The sequence below is a fragment of the Lineus longissimus genome, chromosome 5 (genome assembly GCF_910592395.1).
Source record: "Lineus longissimus chromosome 5, tnLinLong1.2, whole genome shotgun sequence".
In the NCBI taxonomy this organism is placed as follows: Eukaryota; Metazoa; Nemertea; class Pilidiophora; order Heteronemertea; family Lineidae; genus Lineus; species Lineus longissimus.
In genome coordinates, this window is record NC_088312.1 from 92,192 (window position 1) to 117,766 (window position 25,575).

Consider the following 25,575-nt stretch of genomic DNA (forward strand, 5'->3'; position numbering starts at 1 on the left):
CTCTTCAGCTCAATCACCCCCAGCCTCTTCATCTGTATTCCCTCTCCAGCTCTTCAGCTCAATCACCCACAGCCTCTTCATCTGTATCCCCTCTCCAGCTCTTCAGCTCAATCACCCCCAGCCTCTTCATCTGTATCCCCTCTCCAGCTCTTCAGCTCAATCACCCCCAGCCTCTTCATCTGTATTCCCTCTCCAGCTCTTCAGCTCAATCACCCCCAGCCTCTTCATCTGTATCCCCTCTCCAGCTCTTCAGCTCAGTCACCCCCAGCCTCTTCATCTGTATTCCCTCTCCAGCTCTTCAGCTCAATCACCCCCAGCCTCTTCATCTGTATCCCCTCTCCAGCTCTTCAGCTCAATCACCCACAGCCTCTTCATCTGTATCCCCTCTCCAGCTCTTCAGCTCAATCACCCACAGCCTCTTCATCTGTATCCCCTCTCCAGCTCTTCAGCTCAATCACCCACAGCCTCTTCATCTGTATCCCCTCTCCAGCTCTTCAGCTCACTCACCCCCAGCCTCTTCATCTGTATCCCCTCTCCAGCTCTTCAGCTCAATCACCCACAGCCTCTTCATCTGTATTCCTTCTCCAGCTCTTCAGCTCAATCACCCACAGCCTCTTCATCTGTATCCCCTCTCCAGCTCTTCAGCTCACTCACCCCAGCCTCTTCATCTGTATCCCCTCTCCAGCTCTTCAGCTCAATCACCCACAGCCTCTTCATCTGTATTCCCTCTCCAGCTCTTCAGCTCAATCACCCACAGCCTCTTCATCTGTATCCCCTCTCCAGCTCTTCAGCTCACTCACCCCCAGCCTCTTCATCTGTATCCCCTCTCCAGCTCTTCAGCTCAATCACCCCCAGCCTCTTCATCTGTATCCCCTCTCCAGCTCTTCAGCTCAATCACCCCCAGCCTCTTCATCTGTATCCCCTCTCCAGCTCTTCAGCTCAATCACCCCGAGCCTCTTCATCTGTATCCCCTCTCCAGCTCTTCAGCTCAATCACCCACAGCCTCTTCATCTGTATCCCCTCTCCAGCTCTTCAGCTCACTCACCCCCAGCCTCTTCATCTGTATCCCCTCTCCAGCTCTTCAGCTCAATCACCCACAGCCTCTTCATCTGTATTCCCTCTCCAGCTCTTCAGCTCAATCACCCCCAGCCTCTTCATCTGTATTCCCTCTCCAGCTCTTCAGCTCAATCACCCCCAGCCTCTTCATCTGTATCCCCTCTCCAGCTCTTCAGCTCAATCACCCACAGCCTCTTCATCTGTATCCCCTCTCCAGCTCTTCAGCTCAATCACCCCCAGCCTCTTCATCTGTATTCCCTCTCCAGCTCTTCAGCTCAATCACCCCCAGCCTCTTCATCTGTATCCCCTCTCCAGCTCTTCAGCTCAATCACCCACAGCCTCTTCATCTGTGAACAGTTACAGATGACTTCAGAGGGTCTTTCATTCTGCATGTCAGTTTGATACTTTGGTGTGAATATTGTTTTGAATGTAGTGGCTTGTATGATTATTCAATATTGTCAATAACTTCTTATTCTGGTCATAAAATTGATTGGGCTTTAGTTCAAATATGATGGCAGCAGAACAGAACTAAGGGAATATCAGCCATGCCCATGTTGCTTTTGATGGGCCCCAATGTCACAAGAGTCAGCTTTCCTTAGAGCCGTAGGTTGACTGGGCCTCCACTTCGTCTTGGCTGTTCTGTGTGATGTATGAATTCAGATTTAGTCCAAGGTTAATTGCAGCAGAGTAGTTAAAACTTTAGTTGTGAATTACATGAAGGCTTTGGAATGATTTTCCTCAGTAAAGAAGTTTTTATTTCATCCATCAGTGAAGAAAATAGCAAGATGTAGCATTCCTATTGTGTTTTCTTCCAGCCAATCATCGGTTAAAGAGTTATGGCTGCGGTTGAGACGAGACGAACCAGAGATGTTGTCACAGTTTGAGGATTTCCTCACTAAGATTACATCAGAAGTGAAGCGGACACAATCAGATTATGAAAACTTGGAAAATGTACTTAGGAAGTGAGTTGATCTCTTGTTATCCTGGGGTGTGAAAGTGTAGCATTGATGAGCAGACATAAAGCAACTTTAAATAGTTAACCCTCCCAAAGTGTGATACAAAAAGGCTCTCCTCGTCCCTGTCAGGTTAGACGCGGTGAGCGAATCTTAGCACGGCTTTAGTAATATGAGACAGTACTCAAGTTTGAAAACACTTTTGACAGTAAGGCCAAGGGTTAGTGAGAATATTAAGTTACCATTCCTTTCAGTCCTAACTTATTTCAAATAGGCCATATCAACAAGTACGCCAGAAAACATATGGTTTGTCTCTTATCAAGTCTCACTTCAATCAATAGAGGTATTTGTCCAGGTCATATCAACCTGCTGACCTATCGGGTGTGGATGACATAGTTATAATGAACCACTTCTCATTCTTGGCCGAAGCTTGATCTCTCAAGTACGGTATGTGAAAGGTTAGTATTGTGTGGATCTAGGTGTAGGCATCCTCAGGAACAAATGCTGCATCTGCTGACGTTGTTTAACCCCAGCTGTACAGTTTCTATTTTGGTTCCAATCCTGATCATAGGCCTACCTGTATCCCCCTGGTTGACCATGTCAGTGACAGGGCCTTTTTCCACTGTATCCCCCTGGTTGACCATGTCAGTGACAGGGCCTTTTTCCACTGTATCCCCCTGGTTGACCATGTCAGTGACAGGGCCTTTTTCCACTGTATCCCCCTGGTTGACCATGTCAGTGACAGGGCCTTTTTCCACTGTATCCCCCTTGTTGACCATGTCAGTGACAGGGCCTTTTTCCACTGTATCCCCCTGGTTGACCATGTCAGTGACAGGGCCTTTTTCCACTGTATCCCCCTTGTTGACCATGTCAGTGACAGGGCCTTTTTCCACTGTATCCCCCTGGTTGACCATGTCAGTGACAGGGCCTTTTTCCACTGTATCCCCCTGGTTGACCATGTCAGTGACAGGGCCTTTTTCCACTGTATCCCCCTGGTTGACCATGTCAGTGACAGGGCCTTTTTCCACTGTATCCCCCTGGTTGACCATGTCAGTGACAGGGCCTTTTTCCACTGTATCCCCCTGGTTGACCATGTCAGTGACAGGGCCTTTTTCCACTGTATCCCCCTGGTTGACCATGTCAGTGACAGGGCCTTTTTCCAAGTGTATTCCTCATACTCCCTGTTGATCCCTCGCCCGACTCATTTCACTTCAGTAAAGCAGTCACTCATGACGAAGAAGTGCGGCGACTCTATGATGAGATGGAAAATCAAATAAAAGCTGAGAAAGAGAGAATATTACAAGCTGTGAGTATTAGTGTTGAGTTTCTGTCTCTAGTCCTTTCTCGCCTCATGAAACACTTTGGCAAAGGCAATATTCGGTGTTGTAGGCCCTGTTTGCCAGAGGATGAGATCATTGTTGAATCGGGCAACATGTTTTGTCTATTCTTCCTTAAGTTGTTTACTTGTATCACTACTAGCGATTAGTTGGTCTTTATGGTGAACAGTTTAACATGAACGTCGTCTTTTTAGGAGAAGCAGCGAGAGAGGCAGCTGAAAGATGAGTTAGAGAGGGAGCTGATTGAGAAAGATAAACAGTTACAAGAATTATTAAACAAACATGGTGATGTAAGTGAATATGCAGCCAAGTTGTTGTGTGATTGTTAGATTGTGACACAACACAAACTGTACATCTGCACTAGCTACTTTCAAATTTTCAAAGTCAAAAAAGTTTTGGGACTGATGATATTGGTGATGTTGGTTCATTTTGAGCAAAAAAAGTGAAAAAATATTTGTACTTAGAAATTGGCTCCTTTACTTTCTCTGTGTAGTTGGTTCTCACCAGAGGTACACCAGTTAATACCAGCATTGAAGACGACTCTTTCTTCCCCTGTTGTATTCATCTGGCTCATCATGGATTCTCATGAGGTCAATGTTACAGGCCCCTTTTGTGGGCACCAAAAGCCAATTTTAGAATGGTACATTTAAACTTTCGTTTATTAGCCCCATTTCATTTGCTATCATCCTTTTCATATCAGTAAAGCTGATTAGGATTTTTCAGATGGAGAAAAAGTTGGCATATCTAAATATGATGGACGCCGAGACAAAACAAGAGAACGACCGACTGTTAAAAGTGAGTATAAGTGTTGTCTTCAGTGAAAACTCTCTAGAAAGACTCACAAAGTCATGCGGCCATACTATGGTACAACCTGACAACCATAAGTTTCCACCTGTCATTCATTTTGACTGATCAAGGTCTAAAATGTGCCTGGATTGTTCTCTTCCAACTGACTTGACTGAAAGTGTAGACATCCAGCCCAAGGTGAGTACCCATGAAGGCTGAATGCTGCCACTGTTGAATTTGAAAAATAGATTATCATTGTCTCAAGTTACTGTTTTACATTTCAACGTTTTTTGCGACACTATAGTTTGTACAATGAAAACTTCTTGAGGCAATACCATCAAATTGCGCTGAAGATAATTTCTGGCTCATTTTGTTCAAATTTGAGGCTTTCTTTTGCAATCAGGCATTTATTGGTATACTCAGGGTGAGTGATTTTTTAATTGATTTTGAGCTTATAGTTTAGAAGCTACTGAAGCTAAACTTGATGGTATTGCTTCTAAATTTTCTTGCTGTGCGACCAAAGATCTTAATTTCAGATAGATTTTTAATAGTCTTCCTACTTTGTATGACTTGCATCATAATAGATACTTTTATGAGCAGTGCAATATCGCTGCAGGGAAAAATGATCAGGGACCATATTACAAGTAAAAAATGCCTTGGGAGTCGCAATATTTGTAATGATTCAGCTGGCGTGTGATCGGCCAGGAAACTTTAGAAGCAATGCTGCTGTCTCTGACTGCAAGGCTTCTCATTCAATGTTGTCGTTTTCAGCATCCTGTGCTTGAGCTATGTTTGGTAGCTTCGCATTGAACTAAATATTAGAGCCGATCCTCATCAGCATTGTGGGCCGATCCTCATCAGTATTGTGGGCCGATCCTCATCAGCATTGTGGGCCGATCCTCATCAGTATTGTGGGCCGATCCTCATCAGCATTGTGGGCCGATCCTCATCAGCATTGTGGGCCGATCCTCATCAGCATTGTGGGCCGATCCTCATCAGCATTGTGGGCCGATCCTCATCAGCATTGTGGGCCGATCCTCATCAGCATTGTGGGCCGATCCTCATCAGCATTGTGGGCCGATCCTCATCAGCATTGTGGGCCGATCCTCATCAGCAGTGTGGGCCGATCCTCATCAGCACTGTGGGCCGATCCTCATCAGCACTGTGGGCCGATCCTCATCAGCACTGTGGGCCGATCCTCATCAGCATTGTGGGCCGATCCTCATCAGCGTTGTGGGCTGATCCTCATCAGCACTGTGGGCCGATCCTCATCAGCATTGTGGGCCGATCCTCATCAGCATTGTGGGCCGATCCTCATCAGCATTGTGGGCCGATCCTCATCAGCATTGTGGGCCACAGCCAGTGTTCTGGTCTTATTCTTCAGAATAGTGTTTGCACTCCTCCCTCTCCTGAACACTTTGGCATCCCACTGTCCATAGTGGTCAGTTCCGCAAGACTACAAGTTTATTTGAATGGAACTGAACTAAATTCTATCCTTACAAAGACCAATTATGGATTGTTACTGTGAGAGGCACTTTTATTATACCATCTACAAAGAATGCCCTCAATATTGAACAAGCTATACCTGCTCTTGTGAAACGATTCAGCTGTCATTTGTTATAAGGTCTATAATAAAAATACACTTATTGGACAATTCTGAAATCTCTCCAGCACATAGTGATGTCAGCATTTTAATCATTGACTTTTTCATTGGGTATCTCTCTGCTGGACATGTGTACATGATCCATTGAAGGATATGGAGTGATTGGATAGATAGCTGTGACAGGCTTAAGCTCTCTGAGCAGCTCCAGTTCAATCACAGCATATACCTACTATACCACAGGCCCACAAACTCATCCTTGCTGCAGCTTTAGATCTCTTTTTTCACATGTTCAGGTCTTATTCCTTCTGAGCTGTTGTTTTCATGTAGAAATTGTTTGATAGGAATTTTTGTTTCAACCCAAACCACCTTTAAATTTTATTTTGCGGGCTAACACCTTTCATTCTTTAGTAGATGTTTGATTTTCCATGGAGTGATCTTACAGCATTTATACTTCTCCATATATGTTTTTTCGACATTTTGTTGAAACCAAACATCCTAGAAGTCCAAGTCACCTCTATGATGTGGCATAAGCTTCTATAGTAGACACCCCTAGCTTCCATTCTGTCAAAGAGAAGGCATCTATTTACCAAGGTCCTCACTAGATCTGCACTTCCAATCATGGAATTGACATGGAAGATAAGGAAATGTGAATCTCAGGAATAAGGAAATGTGAATCTCAGGAACAGCAAGAAATATTTGCCAAACACTAATATGGGCTGTTTCAATCTTTCAGGAAAAAATGGAGATTGAAAATGAGCTGCAAGACTCTCAGATCAACCTTGAAGAGAGTCAGACGTATATAGACCAGCTGCGGAGACAGCAGAAAGATGAGAAGAGGGATAGAGCAAGGTGAGGCTTGATGACACTTACACATACTCAGTGTAGGGAGAGGGGGGGGGCCTAAAAGTGATTGGATTGCACTCTAATGCAACTGTTGGCATTATTCTCAGTGGGGTGCTCTGTATTTACATCCAGCTTGACCACCAGTTACTTGCCATAAACCTATCACAGTTCTATCGAAGCCAAATTCATGAGTGTGGATCCCCTGCTCCTTTACTTGGTTGCTAGTGATTACCTCTTCACCCTCAAATCTGGATTCACTTCCTAACCAGTCGGGTGTGGGTCATCCATTGAACTTCCATCTATCCAACTGCTGATCTGTTTTGAACTGACTGACTTCTGAAAAAATTTTCAAGTACAAATTTTTTTCTCACTTTTTTTGCTCAAAATGAACCAACATCACCAATATCATCAGTCCCAAAACTTTTTTGACTTTGAATTTTTTTCAAAATTTTGAACTTAATGACTTCTGAAAAAATTTCTAAGTACAAATTTTCTTTTCGCTCTAAATGAACCAACATCACCAATATCATCAGTCCCAAAACTTTTTTGACTTTGAAAATTTTTCTAAATTTTGAACTGACTGACTGTTGAAAATATTTCTAAGTACAAACTTTTTTTTCACTTTTTTTTTACTCAAAATGAAGTTGGAAAGTGGAAGGTCAACTTTTCTTTGTTGTTTGACTGGGTAATAACTATCATTCTGTTATTTTGTCTTGAACATTTAGGTTATTATTAGAAAGACAAAGGTACGCGTGGTAGAGGGAACAAAGTACTAACAGAGATTGTCATGTATATGGGCCCATGATTTCCGAACCTGATTGCTAACTTACTGACTAATCGTTTGAAATATTTTGATTAAATATTCTAACCTATTGACGGACCTAGTCTTGAAACAGGCCGACCTTTCATTTCCCTTCCACTGATGGTCACTTTATATTTAGGTTCCATTGGTAAAGTTATTGGTAAATTTTGTTTAGTTTATAAAGATGCACCACTCTTATCTGACTTCATTCAATAATTGCACATCATCATTCCCTATTTTCAGCATTGACATGTAATCATATTCAGACACTAGTTTTTTTCGTTTTCCCGTTAACATTTTCCTTTAGACCTTCATCATCTCTGTCATGTGTGCAGTGCTCAACCCTTACACATGTGACGTTTCTTTTCCATGCACTCATCCAGTAACCTGTCAGCCCATATCATGTCTCTTATGATCTGATGATCTGTTGATGTTACAAGGTACTGCTGTGGAGTCACTGGGGTACAAAATACTATTAAGTGTACGATTATGGGAAGTTAAACCTGCTGTGATTGGGCAGCAGACTGTCATCCCATGAGAAAATAAGATATGAAATGTTACTTGCAGACGACGGAGTGTTTTAAAGCAAAGCCTTGTTTTGCAAATGAGTGAACTTGGGGTACTGTGGTAAGTCATCATGGGACAACAGCACGAGCCGTCATGTAGCACATATATGAGCCGTCATGTAGCACATATATGAGCCGTCATGTAGCACATATATGAGCCGTCATGTAGCACATATATGAGCCGTCATGTAGCACATATATGAGCCGTCATGTAGCACATATATGAGCCGTCATGTAGCACATATATGAGCCGTCATGTAGCACATATATGAGCCGTCATGTAGCACATATATGAGCCGTCATGTAGCACATATATGAGCCGTCATGTCATGTTGCAAACATGGCATGAGAAGGGTTAAGCTTGGTACACATGACAAACTCTTTACTGGAGGCAACATTCAATAATGGGTGTTGCTGATTAATCTGAACCAGTTGCTTTTTTTGTGGTGGCGGCCATCTCATCCTTTTAGAATAATTTTGGAATTGGACAGAAACTTAACCCTTTAAGTGCCAGTTGCAATATGGTAATGGCCTTGCCCATTGCAGTACAATGTATGGTGGCAATGTGCTGTGGCAGGTATTACAATTGATCTATTGAGGTTTATAAAGGGTAACTCATTCATTTCATTTTTCACTTATTATGTTCTTTTTATCATTCATTTTTTAAATACTGTTTAAACCTTGGTTTTTGTTTGATTTGATTTCAACTTAACAATATTCAGCTTTTCTGTTTCTACTCCTTCATCCTGTACCCTGTGGTTAAAACCAATAACATAAAGAAACATAGAATGGTTAATGTTGATCCATTCTGTTCTTGTTAACCCAAAGTGTTCACCAGCTAGTTCCCTTATCAGGACAAAACTGAACACGGTCTCACTGTGGGTTTGAGAATACATGTATTTGAGAATTGTCAATTGTAGCAATGAGACAGCTCTTGTCTTATAGCATATTTCAATGTTGTTTCAGGAATGCGTTCCAGATATCTGAGGGTATCGCCTTGGAGAGAGAATCACTAGTCAAACAGCTTGATATGCTTAGGTAAGTAAAAGACAGGTTTGTTTATCATAGGCCTACTCCTAATCATGGGCCAGCAAGATTGGGCCTATGAGACAATTCCTTACTTCCAATCTGCATTTGGCTGATAACCTCATTTCGTTCCTCTCTTTGCAACAGGCCGTTCCTCATGTGAAGTTTACTGTTCACTTTCAGAGAGGTTAATAAGAAACTTAAAGATGAAAAAGAAGAATCATGGCTCAAATTTGTAAGTATTGAGGAAGTGTCTGTGACAATCATTTATAAAGTGTCAATCATGTCTAGCATCAGGCTGGACATGAAATGTCTTCCTGACCTCTTGTCGGTCTTGTGTTTTTGATGTTTGTGTCACTATATTGTGATCATTGCTATGTAATATGGTCCTACTTACAAACCAGAGGACTGATATTTCAAAACTCCATTCAAAAAGATCATATGCTGTCGTGGCTCTACTTTGATCTGTTTGCCAAATATGACTGTGTTCTGTTTCTATTAGGGCAACTCTAGTTTGCAGCAGGAGATGCAGGTACTCTACCATTACAATCCATGTAGCTCACCTTCCCTTCATGGTGATAGTAACTCTAACTCCATTAGATAGCTGTCACCAGCATCAAGTCTCCCTTGGCCCAAGCAAATTGAAAACAGAAGTTAGGGATTCAGTCACCAGCTGACTGAGAAGTTCTCTGGTCAAAGTTTGAATGTTGTCTGATTTCATGACAAGCTGATCCCCAAAAGGCTCTGGAATGCTGAGGCAAATGCTCTGTATGGGCAACTGGTGAAATAGAGTTAGAGTTTCTCTCACATTTTATGGTAGAGTAATTCCACTGGAAAAGAGGAAGTCATATTGGCTGGAGATGGTATGTTTGGTGGTTGCAAGTCACATTCAAAGCATGTAGACTCTTTCACAGTTTCCTCATTGCCTGTTGTTTTGGGTTACTTTCTGATACTAGTGGTCTGCATGCTTTCCAGTAGCCGTTTTCTCAAATGTACAGTTTAGAACATAGAGCATTATGATGAGCACTGTGCGCTGATGTTGTGAACATTCCTCCTGCATGGACCACACTCTCTCATGTTTTACTCATATACCCATTTGCAACAATTACGTGGAAGGTATTTTATCGGCTTAGATCCTCCTTTGACAACAATCGAGTCGTCATTGATATCGCAAAATAACTAATTGATGATTTTCGAATTAGTCCCTCGGTAGAACAGATTTGCCCCCTTAGTGTAGTCATCAAGGAACTTCCATGTAAGGTGTAAATGTTGTTGTGGATGTTCTTGGCTTGTAAATGAATCTTTGATCACCTGATTAAGTCCATAGGGAGCTGCTTCTCATAGGCATCAGCTGTGTGCATTATGGTATTATACATTTATAGATTACCTTGATGGTTTGTGCCACTGTAATATTACTGATACTAGTATTTTACAAGAGAATTGATTTGGTCAATGGCCTTTGCAGACACTGGGAGAACGAGCCCCAGACACGAGAGGTAGCAATGAGACAGCTCCAGGTAAGCAGGGGGAGGGCCAAGCAGCTGCAGACACAGTGGATGGCAGTGACAGCAGCAAGAAGGGCATGACATACAGTACTCTGTCACGTCAAGACACACAGTCCAAGAGAAGTGCCTTCGTGAAACAGGGATCCATATTGTCCAATTACTTTGATGAACCATCTTCGAGGTGAGAAGTTTGCTTCTTAATGATATCGTAGATCCCAAGCAATATGTCCTCCCTACTGCAACTGTTCAACACTGCAAAGTCCTTTGGTAGTTTACGAGATTTCTTGCAATGGGAATGTATCATGTTCATTACACTTGTCAATGGGAATGTATCATGTTCATTACACTTGTCAATGGGAATGTATCATGTTCATTACACTTGTCAGATGCCAAGTCATACTCTGTATTATACTGCTGTAGAATTCACCACTGAATTGGATGCAATCACATTCCACGATTCAGCATGTAAATATGCATGTAAGCTTTTGATCACACCTATATTGTAAATAGTCATGCTATGTATCTCATTGAGGAATTAGCTGCTTACTAATCACAAGGCCTACTTTTGCTAACCAGACGCATGTCAGAAGATATTGATGAAGAAGATGACATAGAATGTGATGATACTCTCATTGAACACAACACTGCCAACCAGCCTCAGTTCCATGTTGTCCAAGACAATGGAAACATGGCTCCGTTTGAAGATAGGCGGCGTCGCAATAGTTTTAGGCGGTATCAGTCGTTAGATTTGCTGCCGGGAGTATCAGCAAGTGTCATGGATGATGTGACGAGTAGTGATAATGAATCTGGCAGATCATTTTCAAGAAATGACAGGTGCATATTTTAATTTTCTCCTTTATTGAATTGGGATGTCAATTTAATATCATGTTTTCTTCTGATCAGAAATAAGAGGCTAAAATGGGTGCCTGAGAAGTTGACATTCAAGTTCTTTACAAAAAAACTGTATCAAAATTTGCCTGATTTGAATCCTGATGACTTTCACAATAACCTACTGTACTTCACAGGATCATTTATTCATCTTTATACCAGTACCATTAGTTGTTTGACCTTGTATATAACTAATTTGAAAGGTACGTTACTGCCACCCCCCCCCCTTCCCTGTAATTAACCCCCCCACCCCTGCTATTTCAGACAATATTCCAGTTTACGGGTGCCACCAAAACGCAATCAGCAATACAGTGATTCAGACAGCATGGAGGGAAGTCCAAGGCAAAGACGAGATAAGAAAACTAGAAGGTATTAACACCAGTAGTTGCTCTCACTCATGTTAGTGAATACGCTTGGTGATTTTGTGTTCTAGTGTGATGGGTGATCGAGTTGGCTTAAACATGTAGACCATTATAGATGATTTACGCATGGGTATGCAATCTTTGGAGTAAACCCAGCTTGTAGATTAGAATGTTTATGCTTTGATGATACTCTGTCAAACTTTTGGATGTAACTTTAATTCTTAAGGGTGTTAATGTGAGGGTGTCCATTAGATCTGTTGATAGATGGATGTTAATGTGAGGGTGTCCATTAGATCAGTTGATAGATGGATGTTAATGTGAGGGTGTCCATTAGATCTGTTGATAGATGGATGTTAATGTGAGGGTGTCCATTAGATCTGTTGATAGATGTATAACAGCAGTTGCCCGACAGATCATTGGGGATTGCACCACTCACAGTGTCACTGATTGACTAAAATCCATCCAAGCAGTTATTGCAAGAGCACTATTTCTTTCAGTAGACATCATAGTAAAAAAAGGAAAGCTTACTATTATAAGTACAGTAGGTAAGGAGCCTTCCCTATCTTTCTCGAGTATATGCCAGATCTAAGTATGATCTTTTTGCACCTCCATGACTTTCTCTATTAGTTCACTTGGTCATAGAATCTTGTAATGGTAAGTGTCTTTTGTATCCTCTGTGTCCATATACTTATTACTTGTATTGGATTTGGTGAAATATGTTATAATCTCGGTTGTTTTTCTGTCTTTATTTCTCGTGCGAAGGCCTAATATTTATCAAGAGGTCCATGTCATGATTGAACTCGCTGGTTGTGAACATGGGCATTACCTCATAATGCTGGTTTTGCTAGCATTTTTTGTCAATAGGTCTTGTCATGATCCAACTCTCCGGTTGCTAATGTCTGATGATGCTAGTTTAACCACACTTTGTTCTCATCCATTCTGATATCAAAGATAACTCAAATATCAGCCTAGATCATCCTATAATCAAATGAAGTGTAACACTGGGCCCAAATACCTTCTCAAACATTCTCCATTCCCATGTTTTTACTGTTTCTCATTTGCAGGAGTCCTAATGGTTACGGGCCAGAGTCAGATGACGATGACTATGAGAACCGCCCAGTTCCCGATTCACCACGTGGACAACCAGTAGGGGGCTCTGTTGATGTTTCTCCTGTAGAGTTGCCAGTAAGTGTGCACGAGGGTTACATCTTAAAGAGGCACATAAACTACGCTAGCATAATGTGACAACTTGTCTCTGTCTTATCCAGAGTCTTTGTTCATTGATCCTTTCTCTCGCTGACTGTTAATGTAAATTCGGATCTTTTTTTGTCCGTCCTTTGTCCTATCCAATGGTTTGGTCAGTGTATAGTGTTGGTAATTGTAGAAATCTGTAGTAATGTACCACACCTTAAAAATTGGTTTGATTACATATACTTGGTCAGAGTAACTAGAATGAGGAATTACAAGTACATGTATGCAGTCTTCCATGTCCTCCATGGCCTATGGGTGAAACGCTAGAATCACTTTATCTTTCTACTGACTAAATCTCCTCCTCACTCTTCATCTTTAGGAGGTCGAGTTTCTCAGCTTGACACCACATATGCGTAGAAAGCGTCAAGATAGAACTGGGGTAGAAAGTTCTAAACAAGTCTCCTTCACATTTCAACCTGTATTTTTATCAGCTTTTGCTACAGTTAAATTGCAATCTTGACTGGATTGTGTCTGGGAATAGAAGTACAATAATCAGTAAATGGCTTTATTTAGTGTTGTGTATGAATTGATTACCTCAGAGTTAATCTGCTTGAGTGCCATAGTTTAGTACCCTCATGCATCCTATTGGCTAGTGTGTGTACATGTACTCTTGTGTCTGTATAGTGTATGTGTACTTTCTGGATGTCTTGTCTCAATGGAGCATTTCAGTTACTGGTTATATATTTGGCAGGGTGAGAAAAGTTGTTCAATCAATGGGGCCTGGACTGCTTGAAAAATATATGTTGAGCTCTTGGAAATCCTTTATCGCTTGCACTGCCTCGATGATGGCCCTTGATTATAAGGTGCCCGAACCTTATCGGTCCGAGTAGTACGTTATTGGTGGTACTCACGCCGTGGTGTAAGTGTCTTGGGTTTTTTTGGTGTCACAGAATATGGGCATGCTTCCTATCATTGCAATTATGTCTTCTTCTTGTTTGGCTGTCTGTTGAAAGTGTCTCATATTCTATGGGTCTGAGCTAGGTACACCCTCATGCTCTCCTCATTTCTTACAGATTCTTGATATCCAGCTGTTATGCGTGGACAAGAACTTGGCTTTCAAATCTGCATTTCTTGTGAATGTTTTCAGTTGCATTTTCATTACTGCTTATCACTTACATTTAGGCCTACTTTGTTGATTGACAACAGCTTGTTTCTAAATCTTTTGCATCTTCTCAATTCAAACAACTCGGATGTTTTAAAAGTTAGGTACCATCCATGATACTAATACAAATAGAATCATGATCGACATTTGTCATTGCTATTTCTGACTCTGCTGAATCTGCATTCATGCATGCTAGTACAGAGTAAACATAACACTTGTTGAAAGCTTTGCATGACCAAAAATGTTGACCCATTTGCTTCTTGTTACGATGACTGATGAGTCTGTTGTCTTTCAGGAGGTCATTCCTACCACCCCAGAACGTGTATTCAAAGTCGTGTTCGTCGGTGACTCGGGAGTTGGCAAGAGTAGTTTTATTTACAGATTCTGCAATGACGCATTTAAAGACAGCTTCAGTGCAACAATAGGTGAGTTCAGCTTCTACCAACAATTAAAGCTGCAGATTGTGGGAATGCTTGCTTTGGCAGTAAGAATACTCCAGTGCCCCACAGGAAGAAGAAATGTGGCACGGAGACCTTACAGTAGTGTTCGTGAGAGTTCAGACTAGAGACCAGAGCACTTTCCATGAATGTGTGCATGTGACGTTAAATTCCAAAAAATACACAACTTTGGCGTTACTACTGACAATCAATATTCCTGCTGATGTAGATTTCTAACCTGTCTCTTTCTTAGGTGTTGATTTCCAAGTCAAGAATGTGATAGTTGATAAACACCTGATAGCCTTACAGCTGTGGGACACGGCCGGCCAGGAACGCTTCAGGAGCATAACAAAGCAATACTTTAGAAAGGCAGATGGTGTGATTGTCATGTATGATGTCACGTCCGAGTCTTCCTTCACGAATGTTAGAAACTGGATGGTTAGTGTTCAGGTAAGCATGTAGTTTGAAAACATTCTGTATCCAGGCCTAGAGACCAGTCTTAGCAGCCATTACATAGACTTCAAATCAGCTTCATCAATAGGTCAACCAGGCCTCTTTCTTCTCTCTATCATGATTTCGGATACTTGGTCTTAGTCGAGGTTTGGGAGTTCTCATCAGATGTGCAAGTCATCAGGGACAAATCCAGTAAATGGCACATCAGGTGTGGAGATTCTGCGTCCTGTTCCTTTGGGGTGCCCCCCCCTGTATCCTCCTGGGACTTCTTATCGAAGACATGAGTGTTTGTTTTCCAGGAGGGTGTTGAAGATAACACTGTGGTGATGCTGCTGGGTAATAAGACAGATCTAGCACAAAATGATGAGCATCGGGTTGTCAAGGAGAAGGACGGCACAAAGTTAGCAGACGTAAGTTCCTATGTTTTCCTATCTAACCATTAGCGGGGGAGGCTTTCAAAGATAGCCATTGTCATGTTACAACCTTAAATCATAAAGTTTACGGCAGCTGTCAATTTGATTTTGTATCCTTTTCTTATCTTTTTGATGGCAACACTCTTGTCCATAAAAGATGTCAAATTCAAGTGCAATTTCAACCCATTTCAGATATACAACGCCATATTTTACGAGACGAGTGCAAAGACAGGCGACAACATTAAAGAATGCGTCGAGGCGATATCAAGGTAAGACTCTTGCCATCACTTTCTGATAATGAACAATCCAACAAACCAACAGTTGTAACTGACTCACTAGGCAGCCCTCAATCCAAACTTTCACTTTACAATCATAATGATCTTGTCTATTTTTCAGGCTCTTAAGAGAGAAAGAAGACCAGGAATTAGAAGATGCTCTTAGGTTGGAGGAGCCACCTAAAGGGGTGAAAAAGAAAGGGTGTTGCTCATAGTCAGAGTAGACAGAAATGTGCAATAAACATTCCATGTTGTAAATAAAGTGTTTCATTACAAAATACTACTCACTGCTGTTTTAGAAATCCGCCCAAAACTGAAAATGCAGTCATCATGATTTTTTAAAGTGGCATCGATACTGGACCATAAATCCGACTTCCATTATATATGAGTGAATAGGTGTTTGTTGTTTTTAGCATATTGATGTCCTGTTGGCTACGTACATGTTAGCATTTTGTAATGAAACTCCTATGTATGTATCTGGAAGAGAGTTACTGTGACACCTAGGAGAAGTCAGTAGAACTTATTTGGCAGCTGGTAACAGCATGGTTAGTCTCGTCCATTTGCTCAATTGATGTTACACTATGTATACACACCCATTTCATTTGTATCTGTCGGTTCAGTCATGAAGAACTTGTGTGTTTTATATCAGTTGCTAATACATCTTAAAAAGATTCTCCCACTGCCAAAGTTATGTTGGCTCCTGATAGATGTCTTAATCATGATACTCGTCAACCAGCAGCACTTCAACAGTCCTAGTTGGTCTATACTTTACCTCTGCTCATTTTCACATCTTCTTCAATCTCAACCTCTTTGTAATAAAAAGTAACGTCTTTAATTCAGGGAGATTCCTAGTGTTTAGAGCACCTGACTCATGTTACAAGCTCAACTCGGTTGTTCTTTGCGTAAGACACTTTAACCAAGCGAGTTGGTCTAATTAAACAGATGTGGAAATAGTAGGCCGACATTACAATGCATTTCATGTCTGAAATGAAATGTCATTTGACTGTAAAGTGCTTAGCCTGTAAGAGTTGATTCAAAAAGATAAAAAGGTTGATGTTCATCAAGGATTGACAGTTTGGGTTTTTTAATTGGGAAAGGGGTCAGCATTCCAACACCTGTTAATCATATCCAGATAACAAGTAATACAGCTTAATCAGTGGGTGGTTGGTAGTAAGTTACGCCACTTAGTTACTAGTCAAAGCTTTGCAACGGAGGAAACAGTTCATGCTTAACCTGATTTCATATGTAGTAAGTTACGCCACTTAGTTACTAGTCAAAGCTTTGCAACGGAGGAAGCAGTTCATGCTTACCTTGATTTCATAGGATGACAAATCCTGCTCAGTTATTTGGAAAATGCATTGCTTTATCTGTTGCTGTGACAACCACTTCTTCAATGTTTTGAAAGATTCTTGCCAAAAATTCACATACTACTAGAGATAAAGCAATTTTATTCCCATTTTTCAAAGACTCTATACTTTCTCCTATGGTGTTATTTCAAAATCGGATGAGCCTGAATGTTTTATTCTTTGCCAAGTTGTTATGTATTGGAGCTTGTTTGTTATGTTAATGGCTGATATGAATAAAGACTAGCAAATGCTTTTACTCCGGTTTTGTACAGGAAGGCCTAGTGTAAATGTACATGGAGATTTAGAAAAAAGCATTTGCTAGACTTTATTCATATCACCCATTATGTGTAAATATGTGTAAATATATGTGGAGTTGGGTGTGTTAGATGTTAGATTATGGAAGGAGGCCAATCATTATCTCGTTATGATGTGACACTCACTTTTAGCCTGTTGGAGCTCAGGCAGATTTGTGTGTGTACTGGGCTTGGGTAAGGTCAGGGCAAAAGTAGTAAATAGTCCTATGATATTTCCAAGTGGGATGAATATACATTCCACGAATACTACGTTTCAATGGCTGGACTTTTGAACTCGAGCAATGGTGGTCACCACTAGAATCCCTACATGTACATGCTCCAGCAATGGTGGTCACCACTAGAATCCCTACATGTACATGCTCCAGCAATGGTGGTCACCACTAGAATCCCTACATGTATATGCTTGGCATCTCTTTGTCAAAGATTTAAATCTTTCAAACTGGGTGGAGATAAATCAGGATCTTCCCGATAATAATTGTTGTGTCATACTGAAGTATTTGAATAATCAAATTTGCTGTTATTTCCTGAGGACGTTAAATGACATTTTTGATGGTTTCCATGTTTATTTTTTTCTTCTTTGATCTGTGATAGAGACAATGGCATTACCGCCAGTGCCTTAATGTAATGCATGCGAGTATCAACTATATTTGAATATGAAGGCTTGTGTCGAGACGAGGTTTTACTTGAGCCCAAGTCCCGTCCAAAATTGAACATTTATCAGCTTTAGTCGGGTTTGCTGGTCATTTTGTGTGAATTATTTACTCTAATGTAATCGCTTGAATGGCTGCAGATGTTCAACATTACATTCCTCTGCTTTTGTGCTTTACAAAACTAGGTAAAGATATTGTCCATTTCAATATGATTCCAATAATCTTACAGTTGTACGAGTAAAAGAATAGACAAGGCGTTATTTTCAAGCAGCTGTGTGAAACGGGTTTCCCTTTTATTAATTCACAAACAAAATAGAAAAAAATTAGTTTTCACGATTTATAGTTTTGTGGAAAACAACTGAAATTTTCTTTGGTTTTTGCGAATCTAGGTTATTCACGAAATCCAGGAAGGTATTATATCCACGCTTTATGGTATCTGATATGGACTTAATTCTTGAAGATACATGTAGCTGGCTCAGTCTACTCATGTCTTAGAACATCGTAGATTCACCAGGAGGAGGCTTTTTTTGACTTATTAACGGTTTCTCTAACTTTTGCCAGATTTATCTGACAAAGGTCCATGTTCCTCTAGTCTTCCGCAATATCTGGTGCAGTATTAAAATGCCTGAAGTGCCATGGTGGTTATTGATAGTTGAGCGTACTTACTTGACTTTATTGTTGGCTAATTAGGCCTGTTACTGTAACCTGGAGAAATGACAATGAAATCACTTGTTGGTTATTTTACAGATGTTAATTGTTTGGTTGTGGTTATAAGGTAAAACCATTGGTGGAAACAAATAAAAGTAGATATTAAATATTTTTTGAAATGATGAGTTTTTCGTTGTTTATTTGAATCTTGGAAGGAACATTCTAGACTTTGATCAGGCTTAATTAGCCTTCCCAAGAGCCAGTTTGAAATGGAACATGTAAGGTCAGGGGTCTATAGTTTTTCCTTAGAAAGCATTCTACATTCTATTGGCTTTAATACTACAATAAATAGCAATGAGAGACAGCTATGAAAAACACGCAATTCACTTGATCTAACATTATATAAACTACATGAATATAAAACTAAACAACTGACGAATAGTTATATCTGAACAATTGCCCCAAGCTGGTTCTGCTGGTACCCCAGTGTATCGAGCCGCTATTGATTTGCCCGATTCCATTAATAATCCGCACTAAGTGATGGTCTCATAGTTGGACTTTCTGCACAGACTTGATTCCCCTGATAATATCTGCAGCCTTCTCTGCTATCATAATTGTTGCAGCCTGGGTGTTGCCAGATACCATAATTGGCATCACCGACACGTCAATCACACGGAGGTTTTTGACTCCCTTTACCCTGCATTGAGAAGAAGTGAAATACATCAGTATGACATTGAGATCCTGAGCGATTCAAGGTACGCTTCATACATACATGTATGGCAGTTGATTCTTATTGTACTTGATATGGCTCTGGACATGCAGGCAGTAAAGGGTGGCGTCCAAAGAGAAGTGCTTCTTGGTACCCTTACGAAAATTAATCCAAATTCACCATGGTGAAATGATGATTTACCATGGTGATTTCATATTTACAATATGAATTCACCTTTCCTTTAGTCAAACAATTTTTTGGACTGACATTGTTTCTTGATTTTGTGTAGGAAAAAAACAATTGAAAAGAATATTTGGACTGAATTTTTTTCACCTTTCAGTGTTGAATTTTTTCATAAAAGTTAAAAATTCTGAAAAAATTTTCAAAGTCAAGATTTTTGGGACTGATGATGTTTCTTCAATTTGAGCAGGAAAAAAACAATTGAAAAAAATATTTGGACTTAGAAATTTTTCTGGGTTAGGGTAAGGGTTAGCAGTCCCTACCTGAGCTCCGGATCGACTACTGCCAATGGGTCGGTTGCTGCCCCCATCTTAGCAGAACCAGAAGCATGGTACATGGTCATAGTCATCCTTGGTATGACACACTTCCAGTACGCATCAGTCCCAGCCTCTAGGTTCTCACAGCCTGGGAACTTCTTCTCAAGGTCTCGGAGGCGAGCACCTATCTTCTTCAGGGGTGATGTCTTTGCTAGTTTCTCCATGAAATGACATGCTGTTGGAACAGAAATGAACAACGAACTAGACTTTGAACCAGTAAGAGAGAAAGAAACCCCATGGCCAAAGCTTGATTCGTCATTGCATCGAGGGTTACTGGGTTGACAAGTATCAACTGATATAATGGTCATTGAGGTGCTGAAGACTGTGTTGTCGAATTATTCATACTCCTTCTCTGGACCCACCTTCTACTAGTCTGTTGATGTCGTCGTCTGTATTATATTTTGGGTCTATCACTGGGTGGATCATGGGGTCCTTGCTCTTCAGTCGAATAGTGCCTGTGGCTGTAGGGCGGGTCACGTAAATCATGGCGGTGTACCCATGGTGACCACGGCGATGATTGTAGTACTCATTCCACAACTGGAAAAGAGGGTTTGCATGTTTTCAAGTTGGGATTGGACACGCTTGACATGCTAGGATGTGTTTACAGTATTGATGCTCCCTAATTCCCAAGTGGTATTTCAAATGAAACCCCTCGGTATCTGAGCCTGCGAAGCCTGGGAGTAGGCCTACCATGTTCAGGCCTCGAATGAGTCACCCTTTGAGATGTGGATTGGATCCATATCACATTGGCGATCAAATTCCCCTTGGCGTACAAACCTGAAATAAATGATTCCTACTACACACGTACCTTATCCCCGAGTCCCAAGTAGTACTTCATATGATTTCCGGCTGCATCTGATCCTGCTAGGTTGGGGATAATCTCGATCTGGATGTCCGGCCAGGTCTTAGATGCATTCTGGTACTTAGTACGAAACCAAATCATATTGCCAACCTGGAAGCCTTTGGCGTACAGACCTGAAGTAAGATGAAGAAAGTCACTCCAACCATGTCCAATGAAATGGCAAGGTCGCCCATTTCTCCAGAAGCCAAATGATTCATTCTCTCATTGACTGCTGCACGTTGAGCCTACCTGCGATTTGGTAATTTACAATAATCCAGTCAGCTTGTCAGCAAAGCTTTCCCTGTGCGGAGTCAATATAGACCTACCTCCTTTGAAGAGTTCCCACTTGGCCCTCTCCAGAATATCAGTGTAGTCGTCCTCAATGTGTGAGATGGGTTCAGTGATCAGCGTCTCAGGTCCCCAGGTCGTCAAGTGGTCGTTCAGATTCTCTCCAACTCCTGGTACCTCAGATACCACAGGCACCTGCGAGTAAGTGAAACAGTTTGCTATGAGAATTACATGAGGTCTATTTGTCTGAGTGACCAAGGCTGGCCTTGTGCTGTGGGATTCCCACCCAGGCAGTGATGCCATAAACGCATTCTCCCACACGTGTTCCTCATGGATCAATTGCACTAAGGTCGGACGTTATGTATCACTGTCCTTCTTGAAGTTATGTGTCAAGAGATAACTTCGCAATATCTGTGTAAGTGAACGTGTATGAGGCATCCACATGTTCTTCTTACCCCGACGTCCTGTAGGTGTTTCTTTGGTCCTATCCCGGACAGCAAAAGGAGATGAGGACTCCCAATAGCTCCAGCTGCTAGAATTATCTCTTTCTGAGCCATTACTTCCACCTTGGTACCATTTCGGACGAACTGGACACCGGTAGCAGTCTTACCATCAAAGAGAACCTGGAAATAGAAGTTTTGGCCTTCAATTAGATTCTGGCTTGAATTTATCTTCATGTACATGTCTCGATATGAGTGCCTGTTTTCTAATTGACTCAAATCATGACAGTTAGAATAGTAACTCAGCAAGTTATCACAGTCAACTCATACCTTTGTGACTTGTGCATTGACAATAACATGGAGGTTTGGCCTGTCCATGACTGGCCAAAGGTACATCCTGGAGGTGCTGGCCCTGATCCCGCCCGCGATGTTGGTCTGCGGGTAATGGATGCCCAGCTGCTCTTCGCCATTGTAATCTTCAGACTTTCCCATGCCTAGTTCCTCTCGTGCATCCATTACTACATCAGCAAGCTTAGAGAATTTGGTGACTTTGGTTTTGAAGGGACCGGAGGTACCACGATAAGCTGAAATGACAAGAATGTCAAGTGCCAATGTCCTAATATTCCCAAGAGGAAACGACGTATAATTCTGCCGATACAAAAATTTCGGACCCAATCAATGTGCACTTCTAGAACTGAAGTTTACTTTGCAAGGCAATTCAAGAAAAAGGTACAGCTCATACTTGGTAGTGTTGAGATTGTGAAGGAATCACCCCTCATCAAACTTACGTGATTTTGATAACTTGTCATCGACCATGTTCTCCGCTTTCTTGAAGTAAGGCAGCACCTCCTCATAGTTCCAACCCTTGACTCCGTTCTTCTCCCAATCATCAAAGTCTGCTCTGTTTCCCCTCACGTATAGCATACCATTGATGGCGGTTGATCCACCCAGTGCCTTGCCTCGAGGCCATGGACATTCCTAAATCATACAAAGATTGATAACCTCAAGTACAAATCATCTGCAAATAATTTATTCTATTCTTTCATTCTACTTTAGTATAAGCTCTTTGATGACAGGGTACTAACTAGTACAGATACAATATTTTGAAAAATGTTCAAAGTCAAAAAAGTTTTGGGACTGATGATTTCGGTTCATTTTGAGCAGAAAACAAAAAACCAGTGAAAAATATGTTTGGACTTAGAAATTTTTTTTACTAGTACCTACCCCATTCGGCATGCCCAAGCAAGCCCTCGTCTGCTTAGTTGTTTTATACTGCCAATCATGTTCGGTGTGGAGCTGAAGCATACCATCAAAGGGTACCTCTAGACTCTTATGTGTGCCATCGTTACCAGCCTCGAGAAGAAGAACCTTGTTATTGGAGTCCTCTGTTAGGCGCCTTGCCAGGACACAACCTGCTCCACCACCACCCACTGAAAGACAAGGTGGAGTAGGACGATTGTTGAAACAATCTTTTACACCTGCTCTAGAGCCTGGCCTTGAAAGAACCTTGGGGATCGCAGCGCATTTGGGAGGCTAATTGCAGAAGCAATTCTCAACACCTTCTCAACGGCCTGGCCGTGAATGTTATTTAAAAAGCAGCGTAGCGTGTCCGGGATGCGGACCTTCGTAACAATTGCAATGAAAACAATCAAAGTTTGTGCCTACCACCAGAGCATGAAGGATGACCAGCCTGTCTTTGGTGACAGTGTTACCTACCTATGATGTAATCATATTCCTTCTCTGGTTGTTCTCTCAGAGGGAGGCTGATGGGCCTGGTCCACCAGTAAGCTATGCCTGCCACCAGGGCATGAACGATGGCCAACAAAAACAGCTTCCTCAGCATGGCTGTTCTTCAACTGACCAAGGAAAGTATATCGCATGAGAGTTATGGGTCAGAACAAGTATGGATTAAAGAAATATCTATACTTGGTCCGACTGAAAATGGATTACGTAGAAAACTGCAGACCAAACCTCTGTCATGTCGGGTCATATGTGTGCGTAATGACAATGTCGAGCCGAGATAGATTTATTTCACTGTGGTCAAAGGTACATCTGTTATCTAAGAGGAAGAAATGACTCTATTGACTAAGTTCTTTGTTATGTAGGGGCTTAGACTAGAGTGGCCTAGATTATTGATGGTGAACATTTTCCTGTCCTAGTGGACTTGACCACCCTTCCTAATAAATACGAAGTTTGTCAATGGACTCTTTGTGGTGACCCCTCGAGGTTGTGAGAGACAGCGGAGACCGTCCTAAGGTTGTGACAGTCCCAACGGAGAACAACTGTAATTGGAGTCCTGATTGTGACCAGACCGTCCCCAGGTTGTGACATTCCTAACAGAGAATAACTGTAGTTGCGGTCTATACAAACTGACAAGAAAGCTGATAATGATATAGACATGATAAGGACACTGAGTGACATTTATTGAAAATAAGATAATTGTAGGCCCGAAGAAAACTTGAATATTTACATAATGAGCACATCTGTATCTGAGCATGAATGAGGTGTATTTACCAGTAAGTACAAGAACAGCTGCATGATGAGGACCATTAAAAAGGCAAAGCCCGGGAGTGGGGCAAAACCGCCACCACTTACTCCAAGGTAAATACATGCAAAACTAATATATACCAAGTCCTCTTAAAGGGAGAGGAGGGAGGGAAAATTGTGATATTTAAAACGTGACGTAGCTTCGTGTAAATCTAGAGCAAGAATGATGCCCAGGAATCTGGGCCACCGAGCTTGCTCATGCTAAGGCGTGATTGGCTCCCCATGTCACGTGAGGATGCTGGAAGAAGCTGATTGGCTGACGTTCGTGCAGCTCAGCGTGCAAACTGACCTGGGAGAGCATAGTAATTAGTTATTTGGCATGATACAACAAAGATCCGTAATGTCACAACCATAGGCCATAGTGATTGTGATATAAACGAGCTGTACCACCGACCTCACGATGCCACCAACCGTAAACAAGATGGCATGCCTCATGCGTTTTAAATAGAGGGAGACTCCGTCATTCCTATTGTTTGAGATTGGACAGGTGTGAATTAATCTGGCAATTAGCCTCCTGTGCATTGGTGCATGCAAACTAAAATGTTTGGTTTTTGCTAATTAAGGGGCAAATAAATCAGCCAAAAGTTTGGAAAGCTTCACAAATGATTGTCGCAAGGAAGTACTTTATGATAGTTTGCGAAATTTTGATTACTTCTAGGTGGAAAGTAATATTTTTCGCATATTTGTTGGGAAAAAAATTTGAAAATCCTCCAATTTTCAACCCCCCATTTAGGCCTACACTATGAATTTTTCTCCAATAAAGCTGAAATCTTGGGAATATAATCCTAAGAGTTATATCAACCACGTCTGAAGTCGGGAGTTTGTATCAAATGTATAGTTTCGGAGCTAACGCAGCTAGAAAAGCCCCCAAAACCCAATTTCTCAGGAATTTACACTACGGGCTACGAGTGAAGCAAGCATTACAGATTACCAAAATTTTCAACCTATAGATGGACTCATCGAATATCCATCCAAATCACTCCAAATTTTGCCAGTAAATACCTAGACATATATAGAATTGTGTCAGAAGTCGGGAGTTGGGATTATTTTAACACCCCGCCCAAAAAGCCAACTTTATTGATATTTCCTATGCATTTTCCATTGGGCTTGCCAGGACCAATTAAGCAGGTGCACTAATTGGCTTGATTGGCTAGGCCCGCAATAGCTGGTAATGCAAATGACTTTCAATATACTCGTATATAGAATGATCCAAAGGATGATTTTCAAGAAAGTTTTCTATCTATCTAGGTTCTGTCTGGTGACTACGACTTGCCCCACTCGTTCCGGATAAAGATGGACCGGTGTAGAAGTAGAACATCCCCCTGGAAAAGTGTCGATCAGGCGCTAGAAGGTGGGGGAAATTTAACAACGAACGGTACAAATTCTGGAGAGAGCAATTCGAATCGTTATTCTTACCTTAATGTTGTTGTTGATGTGTCTATCATTAACCAAGGCCACCAGGTTATAATCATGAGGCGACAAAGAGCGCTTGGAGTGCCGCTCGTTTTTGGGTCGGGTCAGGTCAGTTGATTGTCTGCTCGATATCTGCTCAGGCATGTTATACCTTGGTTATGTTT

At 41.5% G+C, this 25,575-nt stretch overlaps 2 protein-coding genes across 8 annotated transcripts in view; one reads left to right on the plus strand and one right to left on the minus strand.

Moving 5' to 3' along the window:
- Positions 1–18,795, plus strand: part of LOC135487601 (EF-hand calcium-binding domain-containing protein 4B-like) — a 29,460-nt gene extending 10,665 nt beyond the window's left edge. For 2 of the 6 annotated variants that reach the window (XM_064771544.1, XM_064771546.1), the window contains 17 exons: positions 1,872–2,018; positions 3,225–3,315; positions 3,541–3,636; positions 4,070–4,141; positions 6,469–6,584; positions 8,913–8,984; positions 9,156–9,207; positions 9,475–9,504; positions 10,438–10,658; positions 11,054–11,311; positions 11,630–11,734; positions 12,792–12,912; positions 14,376–14,505; positions 14,771–14,967; positions 15,270–15,380; positions 15,576–15,652; positions 15,780–18,795. In XM_064771544.1, the coding sequence (XP_064627614.1) occupies positions 1,872–2,018; positions 3,225–3,315; positions 3,541–3,636; positions 4,070–4,141; positions 6,469–6,584; positions 8,913–8,984; positions 9,156–9,207; positions 9,475–9,504; positions 10,438–10,658; positions 11,054–11,311; positions 11,630–11,734; positions 12,792–12,912; positions 14,376–14,505; positions 14,771–14,967; positions 15,270–15,380; positions 15,576–15,652; positions 15,780–15,873 (1,990 nt within the window). In that variant the 3' untranslated portion in view covers positions 15,874–18,795. The remainder of the gene's footprint in view (positions 1–1,871; positions 2,019–3,224; positions 3,316–3,540; positions 3,637–4,069; positions 4,142–6,468; positions 6,585–8,912; positions 8,985–9,155; positions 9,208–9,474; positions 9,505–10,437; positions 10,659–11,053; positions 11,312–11,629; positions 11,735–12,791; positions 12,913–14,375; positions 14,506–14,770; positions 14,968–15,269; positions 15,381–15,575; positions 15,653–15,779) is intronic. The other 4 variants (XM_064771548.1, XM_064771549.1, XM_064771547.1 and 1 more) reach the window with 4 other exon arrangements.
- LOC135487603 (glucose dehydrogenase [FAD, quinone]-like) lies at positions 18,608–25,522 on the minus strand. 2 transcript variants are annotated; one of them, XM_064771554.1, is made up of 11 exons: positions 25,415–25,522; positions 23,168–23,307; positions 22,676–22,881; positions 22,240–22,429; positions 21,782–22,035; positions 21,467–21,634; positions 21,050–21,206; positions 20,691–20,857; positions 20,245–20,419; positions 19,829–20,057; positions 18,608–19,313 (listed from the first exon to the last, which is right to left on the minus strand). In XM_064771554.1, exons 2-11 carry the CDS (start codon positions 23,292–23,294, stop codon positions 19,163–19,165), a joined length of 1,824 nt encoding a protein of 607 aa, XP_064627624.1. In that variant the 5' UTR covers positions 23,295–23,307; positions 25,415–25,522; the 3' UTR covers positions 18,608–19,162. The 2 variants fall into 2 exon arrangements, with proteins under 2 accessions (XP_064627624.1, XP_064627625.1); XM_064771555.1 differs by lacking the exon at positions 25,415–25,522 and adding an exon at positions 24,080–24,201.
- Between the last annotated feature and the right edge of the window lie 53 nt (positions 25,523–25,575).